General features: G+C 33.5%; 1 protein-coding gene across 1 annotated transcript in view; it reads right to left on the bottom strand.

Moving 5' to 3' along the window:
• Positions 1 to 207: 207 nt before the first annotated feature.
• The window catches only part of LOC145685653 (G-protein coupled receptor GRL101-like), a 452,342-nt gene continuing 440,559 nt past the window's right edge, over positions 208 to 11,990 (bottom strand). The window contains exons 11-13 of the mRNA XM_081758045.1: positions 9,285 to 9,397; positions 6,482 to 6,613; positions 208 to 1,270 (exon numbers count right to left, since the gene is read on the bottom strand). Of these exons, the coding sequence (XP_081614171.1) occupies positions 1,175 to 1,270; positions 6,482 to 6,613; positions 9,285 to 9,397 (341 nt within the window). The 3' untranslated portion in view covers positions 208 to 1,174. The remainder of the gene's footprint in view (positions 1,271 to 6,481; positions 6,614 to 9,284; positions 9,398 to 11,990) is intronic.

Below are 11,990 nucleotides of genomic sequence, written 5' to 3'. Positions count from 1 at the left end.
GTTCGTACAGTGACTTTATCAATTTATAGATGTAAATTATGTATCACGTAACACTAAATCTGTGTTTGAGATCAAAGACTCATTAAAGTTCTTGTCTCGTCTCGATTTTGAGAAACAAAATGTAATTTTTTAGTTTTGTCACGAAATCAGAAATTCATTTCTTATTTCACCCGAGACGATGCTTTACTTTTGTACACTCATGTCCAAAATGATTGTCGCATATCTATAACTGTTTTCTTGTCAGAATATAATTTGATAATACTGATACTATGTGTATAATCGAGAAATGTATACTTGTGGTAAATTTCATAGGAAAAGAATTATAAATACGAAAATTAGAATGAGTAAAACAAAATGTTGCTAAATGGCCAAGAAAGTTTTATTTTCGTTATATTGTTCTTATTTACTGCCCTTTTGACATGAAATTTGCCACATACATGTCTTTGCCGATTATACACATACTAACATTGTAAGAAATACCGGACGAATTCGTTATCGAATTATATTCCTACAACAACATATTTATAGACATGCGACAATAATTTTGGACATGAGTGCACTTTATAATATGTTATGGCAGTATAGGGTAGTGCCGTATACGAACTCAACTTATGTATTTAAAAATCAACTTACAAAAACTCAAGTCTAAGCGTGCAGATCTGTTTTGCGATCCCTCAGAAATCATAATATTACATTTATATACAAACAAGATATATACACAATTCAAAAAATGAAATCGTGAGGTGGTAGACGTCTACCATACTATACAGCAATAAATAATGTCTCTCTACTTTGGAAATCAGAATTATAACAAGAGAGAAATGTACTGGGACGAAAACAAGCCATACAGTAGAAGGGGAAACCGCTTTTGTGATTTTGTATTGGAGTATCGTGTGTCTTGTGTCGTATTCAATTGCATCAAGCGATACTGAACGCAAGAATCAATACTGAGCAAAGAAAAAGCGAAAGAACGTGGTTGATTTCCTTGTAATAATGAAAGAATTTTTGGACTTCTCAAGTTGTTTTCCACTTGTTGTTCCTTTGTGTGTTTTGATTCCCTTGAACGAACTTCGTCAAAAGATCATGTTTCTATTCCTTCGTCTCCGGTCTTTTCTTCTTGCTTTTTTTTTCGTTTTATATTCTATTGACAAGCAGTTGTTAGGAGTAACCAATTCTATACGCTAGTTGCTTGGACACCATTAGAAAACGTCCATCGAATGCTTCCTCTGCTGGTCACTGAAGATCGAATAGTGCTGCTGTGAGTTGTTTGCTGTCGAGAGAAAAGAAATTTAAAAAAAATAAGCATTATTAGTTTTATTTGATTAGATATTGATCAATACATAAAAGCAAACTAAGTTATAAAAATGAAAGTTTCCTCCTAGTGCGGTTCATGGACAAGTACACTCCAATACTGACATTCTTTATGAAATGAATTTCTGTTTAGTTACTGGTAGCTCTTTGAGTAGTAAAGGAAATAACAACTTGTCAAAAGCTTTCATTGATTAGGACATATCAAGGTTGTACTGTCGTCTATGTTGCTGAATGTTGCAAAAAAAAAAAAAAAAAAAATATTTATTTAATGGTTCGTTAATAGTATTGGAAGTAAATAAAAATATGATCTGTACCTTCAGAAGCCTTTTTAGTGTTGCCAGATCTGAAGATTTGAAAGTAGCCTAGCGAGGTTGTTCTCCAAAAGTAACTGCTTTGAACAAGGGCGCCGATTTCTCTGTAAATTTGGGGGGGGGGCATTCTGATGCAGAAGGTAAATATATTAAGATTTTAAGACAAATTGCAATCAAATTATGCCAAATATTGTATATTCAGAAATAAAATACGGGTCCCACATGAGATTTGGGGGCCCAGGCCCTCTCACCCCCCAGGATTGGCGCCCTTGGCTTTGAACTATTTGTAGAACAAACTTATAAATCTCAGACGTTAGATATCTGGGTTTGTAATGGTGAAATCGCGAGCGCAGTTTTGTATTATTGGCGATAGTGTATTAGGATAAACCCCATACCACATCAACTGCTGTAGGATTTCAGTAAACAATAAACTGGGCAGCTGGTGATGGTATAAAATGGGCGACATTTTTGATTTTCAAAGACACATTGCTTAAGTCAGTTTTGTGAGCTCTGAAATATTTTTACAGTATGTTTAGTCACTCTTGTTCCTCACTTCTTTAAGTTAGTTGCTAAATTCTTTGTCTGGCAGCCATGAATTTTCGATAATTTATTATAACTCCACTTACACATTATATTAATATGGATAATATAATAACACAATTAAATTTGCAATGTTCATGTTAGACAGCTCTGCATAACTATTAGGCTTAAGCGTTAACTGAGACAGCAACACGGTTAGTGATACTCGACTAGTTGTCAGGTCTGGAGATTAAAAAATAGCAAAACAAGAACTGAACCAGTATCGAACATGTTAGTTTTAGTAAAATTGTTCTTCACTGTGAATGGAATACTCAACAAGCAAAACTTTTATTCTATTAGAGAAACTAATAACTCGTGACTTCATATCTATAAATAATATAGTAGCGTATTCATAAGTGTTATAGCCTTAGATAATTAAAAATAGCCCAAGAAGTAGCGTGTTGCCCAATTCGAAATTTTGGTAGCGAGAGTACTTAAAAAGTTGCCCAATCCGCTATTGTAGTCCGTTCTGGCAACACTGAAGCTTTCGTTCTCTTCACTGCATTTACGCTTAGTGTTGTCAAAAGGTGCCTTGAGAAAATAGCATGAAATACAGACAAAAACCAGCTAAAATTATCAAACTTGCTTCACATTACTTTATACATATCAGAATTTAGCAGTTGTATCACCAAAATGTTTCCTAACCTTAAGGTATTTGACTAAAAGATAATGTAATGTTCTTCTCGTGTATTAAAATCAGTTTCACAGTAACAGTAAAGTTTGCTTCCACATTGGCGAGGAGTATTAAAATTCAATGAATCATATCCTTAGTTTCCTATTCTTGTGGTAATTCTGAACACATCTTTATGGTTCTACACTCTACAGTAATGTACATACATAGCTGAAGCCGAAAATACACTTAAACAAATCATACCAAAAGGAAGACCGTGTTGAATATAGACAGGTGGGAGTTTGCGGTGAGGCCGTGACGTGAGAGAGGTACAGATAGGATACTTGGTATGGCAGTAAGAATACTCTTACAAGTAGATGGATAAGAAATTAGAAAGATACTGTTTCTTCCAATCAATATTTTTTTTCTAATATACATTTTGATAACAAAAGGTTTAACTACTACTAGGGTAATTATGAGTGCTGAAATAGGCAACTATCAGTGCTGAAATAGGCAACTATCAGTGCTAAAATAGGCACCTATCAGTACTGAAATAGCTAACTATCAGTGCTGAAATAGGCAACTATCGGTGCTAAAATAAGCAGGTATCAGTGCTGAAATACATGACTATTAGGGCTGAATTTGTTATAATAATAGCGAAGAGTTAAATTAACATTTTGACTATGTAATCTGAATATCAAAATAACTAGATTTAATAATCAAGTTACTACTTTAACAAGACTGAGTATACCCTCTATGGAGATTCTGGCTTCCTGACACTAGGGGAGTGTTTTCTATGGGAAGAATATTAATGGACATTTACAAGTGGATATACCTGTGTAATAAAACGATAATTACACAGTTCTTGTCATATGATCACTATCAAAACTTCCTTCACTGCTCGTGCAACTTTACGCATTATGAAAAGACAACTAATTCAAATTGATGGAAATACATTTCGTTTATTTCCTTTGAAACCAACCCGAAACTTTAAAGCATTCTTCTATCATATTATATGAAATGTGTTTGAACAATAGCGTAGCTTCTCCTCCCTGTTAACAAACCTTACGTAAATATTTAACATTTCGATTAAAGCTTTTCATCCTAACACGTTGTACCCATAATTTTCAATTTGCTCCTCTGTTCCAGGGGAACCAGATGTCCCCTTTTAAACGATATTTTCCCTTCTTTTTAGAAAGTGGCCGACGTCCAAGGAGAAAAATACAAATGGAACTCATAATGGCCCTTTATAATCTTCCCGTTTTGGACACATAGTTACATAGTATAATTTTCACCTGTTCTTAAACCCTATAATTGATTCTTCGTTCTTAAAGGATTTTCCAAATTTTATGAAATAGTTTCATACTTTTCGAACAGATTATTCCGTAATGAACTCATGTTTTGATATCGAATGGCTTCCATGACGAGATAGTTGAAAGTTGCTCTTCATCACTGGCTGAGTAACGACATCATGATTATACAGTGGATTATCAAAATATGCCAGTTTGAAAGTTTAAAAATTTTCTAAATACGGTTACCCTACTATATTCCATCTTGCCATAGCCCTTACGTGATGGTAAATGGACAAAAACCTTCCATCGAGCAGAACATTCAGATACAAAGGACATAAGTCCAACTAACAGAACAGAATGGTAGAACGTTTTCCCTACTACGCCAATCATAAATAAATATTGCCGTTCCTTTTGCGGTCATCAACGTCCGCAAACTAAAGTTTAGATTGCACTGAAACATGTATAAAGAATTACTTCTGGTTTTCGTAGTATTACAAATATTTTGTGGTATAGCGTATTATTTTGATGTAGTTTTAACCTTGCTGTATTACAGTACCGTTGTAATATTGAGCTGCCAAAAGCTTCGTGGTTCGTGTTAATGTATTAAAATGATTCTTGATACTGACAGTAAGAGTTTGGACCATGGCTCCTTGTATGAATAAGGCACATTTATTGCAGTGTAAAGGTGCGCTTGGTTGACAAATTACTGACAGGTGTGTGTGAAGGTTTCTACTTCGAAGAGCTATCAGAAGAAAAAGAACTTAAATGTTATCTCTATTGCATCTTGCCTAGGTTTTAAAATAATGTTTAGTCAGTATTAATTTCATATACACCACGTATTTACAGTACATTACTAAGAACAAGTAACAGCGTTGATTTAGTAAGTCCCCAAAAGTCGTTTCCGGTGAACTGATGACAACCTATCCAGAATTAGCACTTTAAATATCTTCGATAGTGCATAATGATTTTTTTATCACTCGCGTTATCTTGTGTTATGTTCTTCTGATTAAAAGTCGAGAAACTAATCCGAAGTGAGACTATTGGTACAACTGTGGTGATATTCGTTTACGATTTTGTATTAACAAACGTTCTAGGAGTCTCACTTAGAAGTTGGCTTCAGTGCGATACAAATATTACCATTCCAATATGTTTTAAAACTAAAGAACTGGCAGATGTTCCACACTAACAAATGCAACGTGTGTGAAGTAACAATTCAACTACACAAAGTTAGATATAAACTATGTGTGTAGACCTCCTTCACTTATTATTTTACTGACTAAAGATGAGAGGAGACAGAATTGCACTGTCATTAATTCGTGACGTATTTCTCTTTTATTTTAGTCAAGGTTGGGAAGCGTCATAAGTCACAAGTTCCACTGATCGATGCTTATGATATTGCTCACTTATTGTTTGTATAAGCAATCTTCAAATATTGAACCTCGGTCATTAAATGCCTTATTGAAAGACCAGAAATTAGCTATGATGAGTTTTGTTCTTGAAACATGTAATTTAAGTTTTGAGCCCTTACTTACAAAACAACAGATATGCATAAAAAGCTTCAGGAGACAGAAATAAAGATGAAGAGAAATATTCACTAAAATGTAGAAGAAAAAATGATTAGATCAGGAACCAGATTTAAAGTAAAAATACTGTGGAATACATCAAGCAGGCTCAATAAAGATGAGCTGAGTACCTGGCTGAAAGAAAGGATGTTAGATGGCCAACAAAGCTCATGCAATGCCAACCAGAATGAATCCCAATAAAATGAAGGAGAAAACTAAAATGGTAAGTTGAAATAAGGCACAAAACAATAAATAATTGTACGATAAAGGCTCAAGACAGAATGATATGAAGGAAGGTTGGAGAGTTCTATGGTTGATAATGGACAGAAAGAGAAGGAGAAGAAAAACAAAAATTCCATATTAATGGTAACGTATATGCTTCTAAATCATGTGCAATAGCAGTTAGTAAATACCAAAGTAATTCTGACTATTTATGCAAGAGGATCATTGGTGACCCAGTGGTAGAGCGTCCAACTTTGGTGAGAGGTTTTCCCGACTTGATCCAGAACTATTTTACGCAGGACAACTTCGTACCGATGGATTTTTTCAGAAATCTCTCATACTCTTATTCCAATACTTCTTTGATAATTATTTATTTCCTTTAATATCCGCTACCTTTAGCCTAAAACCATATGCCTAGGTCTCAAAATTCAAGATTTCATTTATTCTTCAAGATGCCTGCACTGAAGAATAAGTGAAAGAAATAGGAATATGTAAGAAATAAGGGTTAAATAGGATTAATACAAGCAAAGTTAACTTCCATATACAGTTACTCAACATATTCAGCTTCAAGAAGAAATACATGTTTTTACTTACATGTACTAACATGTGTCTTCTGCTCCCTCGACCACCTGTATGGTTTCCTAAGCTCATGGATAAACCTGAATCCACAGCGGAATGGGGCGCATCTCCATTACTTCGTTTACAGACGTACAATAAGCGGGAGATCTATTGCAAATGACAAACATACATATAATTAACAACGTGCTCAGACATTTCTTTCGAATGGTTTCAATTACACTCTGAAGTCACTTTTAAAATTATATTGAAGGATATACAGGGTGGCTAGAACGTGCCTTTACACCTACACTCCTTTCCAGTACATTTTCATGTGAAGCTACAATGTACTCCTTGCAATTTCAAGTTCTGCAGAACGCTCCCTGGTTGATTTGAAGCGTAAGTGCATCACTGACGCACTAATTTCTGCAACACGTTTCGTTTCGGGTTGATGAACAACCAGAACGAGGAGCATCCAAAACACTTCAATGGCTAAAAGTTTTCTTGTTCCACGTAACCAAAGTCTAACAAGTTAGTGGCTCCTTATCGAACTACTCACGAAACGCATCCATCATCTACGACATATTTTCGTTGTTGTGTTCCCGTTCATGGACTCACACATTTGCCACTAAGTGGTCCTACCAAACTTAAGTCACTTGTATCTCCCAATGTGAAATAATGAACTGGTCCACGTTCACACTTTATCCTTCTCCCTTTGCGGCGAGTGACATGGCAGTTATAACGGCAATCGGTGGCAGTTTACTTTAGGGGCAATCTTGCCATATCAATGAACGGGATGAGAGGTTCAAATCTTAAATATCTTAGCATGTTACAGTCTTACACACATTTAGTTTGGGTGTAAACAGACGTGCTGGCCACCTTGTATAGGATGAACCATTTTTCTTCAAATAATCCCGTAACTTTTATACTCATCTATAGAAAACTGTGAAATTTTGGAGGTTGCAATCGTCAGTATGAAGATAGTGTTTGAAACTCTGTAAATTCCACCAGATTGACATTGTTGCTAATCCAATATAAAGTATGGTTCAAATGACATTACGTTATAAAATTACATATTTCAAATGTATATATTAAATGAATACTTAGAACATTGTGTATAATAATCAACGTTGCAAACTAAGCACGCAACAATATAATTAAAGTAATTCCACAAAAAATAAAAGGAAATTCTACATCAGTAATAACGCAAGTGAGAGGGACGGGGAAATGCACTCAAAATACATTGTAGTCGAATACTATGATCGTGATATGACGTATTTGGAATAAATAGGAAAAATATTACAAGTAAGTTTCCTTTTGAAACAGTGTTTAGACAAATATCAGATTCAGTTATGTACATGGTTTTCAATAGACGTAAAAATAATCTTACCGTTCACAGCAGTTAGATATATCAAATCTTTGAGAGTATATGATAAATATTGGTAAAGCTTGTGACATTGCTTAAAATTATATAACTACATGTTGCAATTACATTTACAAAAAAACTGTGCCAGTAGTGTTAGAAAAGCAAATGTAGACTTAGGTATAAAAATGTCCCACAAATACATCATTTTAAGCAATATCGCAACTTCCACACATGTTTTTCATATCTTTGGAACAGTTAGAGCTACGGTTTTGTTTTAGCATAGAATTATGACTTTTATATATTTTGAAAATGAACTATGTGATTTGTATGTGTATTTTATCAGAAGGTTTTTAAACTAAAGTCATTTTTGGTAAGTTGATTCATTTTCATATCATTGTCATATCGAAATATATCATTGTCATGATCTACACTAAGATACTTTGGAAAATGAGTTGTAGCATTCATCTTACTTTCTTGATTACTGTTGTAGAGACTTCAAAAAATATTATGTTTTTGATAGTGTAACATACTTAGTTTTTAAGTCTGAAGGATAAATGTAGCATTATAAGTTTTAATTTCCTATGTATGTATTAGAAATAAACAATAATATGATGTAGCTCAATCCAAAAAGAATTCAACTCTATTAGGTTGGTCACACTGTTAATATAGTGATAGTCCCGAGTAAAGTATGTCAACAGCATACGAAATGTATTTCAACGTTCTCTATGCGTTAGTCTAAGAGCTATAAGTATATTTCAATTTAAATGGTCCACCCTATATATATTACATAATATTACACAATATATGTTTAGTATTCTATATTAATTTATTGCATATTATGACAGCAATATATGAAGGAAATGATTATATGTTCTTAAATTACTCCTATTTTATAGATTTTTTAAATAAATTTTGTGTATTAGTCTGCCACGCTACTCACAACCTCCTTTTCTTCTTTTGTTAAAGAGAAAGAGGAAGAGAGAAAGAAGAGAAAAAAGGGAAGTTGACTATAATATCATATTTTAGTAAGTCTTCCATATACAGAACGTTTCTAAACAACAGTAACAATGTTTGGGAGATAGACCAGAATCAGGTTGTAGAATTGCTTATTTCAAAGTTATGATCAGCTGAAAAGTTAGGAAAATAACTAGATAACAATCATAACTAGATAACAAATTTTCGAAGTCTGATAAATGTGAATGTTCATTACCTTTAGTCATAGGTTACATTATTGCACAAGTGTAACATCAAATTAATTTAGAGAATTTCTTAGGGATTTTGTCAAAAGTTCAATAGAAAAATATACTAGGATCTAGGACCACGCTATCACGCTAGTAAGTTTGATCCCTATTAAACAGGTTCGCTAGAACACGAACAATATAATACCCTTGACTTTAAGAGAAATACCAAATATAGAATGAAAATAACCTTTTAAATATAACGTACTTACGAAATTGGTGAAGAGTTACTTCATACCTGTTGTTTGAAGAGTTTTGTTGTCAAAGTGTAGAGAACAGGGTTAAGAGCGGAATTGACAGGAAGTACAAAAACAGCGAGCCATGCGTACAAATCTTGATTTATCTTCAGCCCTACAAACAAAAGACAAACATTTACAATTAAATCGTCTGTACAGTACAGTCATAGACATGAAAACTGTCATTTAGGAACTATGAATATTTTTCAATGCGATAAATAAACTTTCTCCAATCCAACACAATTCGAATGTTAAAAGAATGGTTTCAGATTTTCTTCATAATTCCAATCTTAAAAGAATAGTTTCAGATTTTCTTTATAATTCTAATCTTAAAAGAATAGTTTCAGATTTTCTTTATAATTCAGGTCTTAAAAGAATCTATTCAGATTTTCTTCACAATTTCAATCTTAAAAGAATGGTTTCAGATTTTCTTCACAATTCCAATCTTAAAATATTCTGAACTATGTCATATTACGCGTATAACAATAGAATGTCCGTCGACTGGTATCAGATTGAAAACAGTAAACTAATTTCCCAAAATTAATCATTGTTGCAAAGAATGGGAAAGGACTGGAAATAATTAATTTTAGAGATAAAAACGCCGTTTTTTTAAAAAAAAAAAAGAACACGGAAATTTCAGTTTTTAAAACTTTTTATGACTATCTTTAAGTACCACCTTTGTTTCCTTGTAATTGATTCTAAATTAAGAAAGTGCATTTACAACATCCAGTACTTGTGAGTCCTATGTTCTGTATGGAACTGTCTGTCTTTGATTTGCTTTCAATCTGGCATTGCAGTTGATTCGAGTAAACGTACGTTATGCAACCACCATATCTCAAATGTTATTTTGGTGGCCTAACCATCTCATCAAGTTCCTGGAACTTATATATATATATCTTGATATATGTATTTTATTAGACATCTACATCTATATCTAAATACAAAAATGAAATGAAATCTTTGAGTTTTACGTCCCACGGTTATGCCGGTTAGGCTAAAGGAGACGGTGATGATGAGTGATGAATGAAACGGTGGAATGAAGGAAGTGGGAGGAAACGGGAGAACCCCGAGAAAACCCACGCACACGGTGTTTGTCCACCACAAAGTTCACTTGGCGGGGGCTGGGATCGAACCAGGGACCCCAAGCACCAGAGATGAACGCTCTACCACTGAGCCACCGCGGCCCCACAAATCAACAAGCAAGAAAAAAAGTACTATCTATTTCTAAATACAATCCGACAGGCAAGAAGAAAGTACATTAAACCAAGAAACAAATACCTGTACAATGCCAAGTTACCAAGATATACATAACCTTAATTTTGCTTACATCTCGTTCTCTGTTCGGGAAAAAATTTATCCTGAGCTTCAGAGATTTCAGTTTACATAGTTACAAATTATAAAGCTGCGATTTTGTCTATGATATTAGTTAAACATCGTTATTCCCAGAATTACTTCTCACTTTACTACTATATGCTGTGATTTTTATTTATTTATTTTTGTGTGAATTTGGTAAAGAACTTTTTAAATATCTTAATTATAATGAAGTCTTAATTTATTCAAAATTAGAAATGATAATTTTGTTTCACAAAATCCACCATATTTTCAGAATGACTATTGCTAGCATTATTAAACCTTTCAGTAAGTCATTTTTGTTCTTGAATGTTAACCAAATAGCTCTATGAACGAGTCGTCGGAACCAGAGTACCCAAATTGTTTGCACTTTTTCTACCCTGTTTAATAATCGATTTTCTTGTGAATTATTTTCAGAATTTTATGTTCGGAATGCACTAATTAAATGTTTTTTTCCTTGTGCTATAATAGGAATACCAAGATAGAACGTACTGTTATATCTTTATTGAACTTGAGATAATTAAGATAACCCATCATTTTCCAGGCAAGAAAGCTGCGAGAAAAAAATGAGTATTTTTCGCCAAAAATCCGTGTTTCTTTTTAGCACTTGTATTTTCTAACTAATTGTCATTCCTTCTGGTTTAGTGTGTTGCGAGTTGTGGACGCAATGCTAGTGTGTTCACCTGTGTGTTAAAGATGCCTAGTTTGATGCAAGGTAAACTCGAAGAAAATAATGACTTCTGACCATTGTTCAAAATGTCTTAAACTTTCCTGAAGTGCTCTATGAGTAAACAAATATTTTTTAGAAGGCATTGTAACTGTGATTAATAAATCTGCGCTAAACGTGTTCAAAAGGAGCCTAACCTACTGATTCGCTCAATTAAAATATGGGCTGAAATGACCTGTGAATGTATGATGGTAATGGGTAAAGTGTTCTAATATTGTTTAAAAGTGTCTTCTCTGGCTGTGTCCTCTACAGTCCTGGACTAAGCGGTCGACATTTTTCTTTTTATAACTATCACTTTAAATATGAGGATTGTTGATTCCATCTGGTGAACGTAATAAACAGGTGGGAGGTACACAAACGTTACGAAGCAGTTTGTACTACGACGCAAGCCTCAGAATACAATCAAAAAATAAAATAAAATAAAATAAAATAAAATAAAATGAAACCCAGAGGTGCACATATGTGCACCTATAGACTAAAGAGGGTATACTAATTGAATATATCAAAAGTTGAGGTACATTTTGAACGCTTTTATGACAATTCCCATTAACCACTATTACGATACATTCTAGACACTATTTTTCACTGATAAAACACATCAAAGACAGTTTTGAACATATTCAACAACTAA

Source organism: Thermobia domestica, chromosome 5, assembly GCF_964235325.1.
Source record: "Thermobia domestica chromosome 5, izTheDome1.hap1.1, whole genome shotgun sequence".
In the NCBI taxonomy this organism is placed as follows: Eukaryota; Metazoa; Arthropoda; class Insecta; order Zygentoma; family Lepismatidae; genus Thermobia; species Thermobia domestica.
The sequence above is the reverse complement of the archived record's forward strand: the minus strand, read 5'-3'. Positions and strand labels throughout refer to the sequence as shown.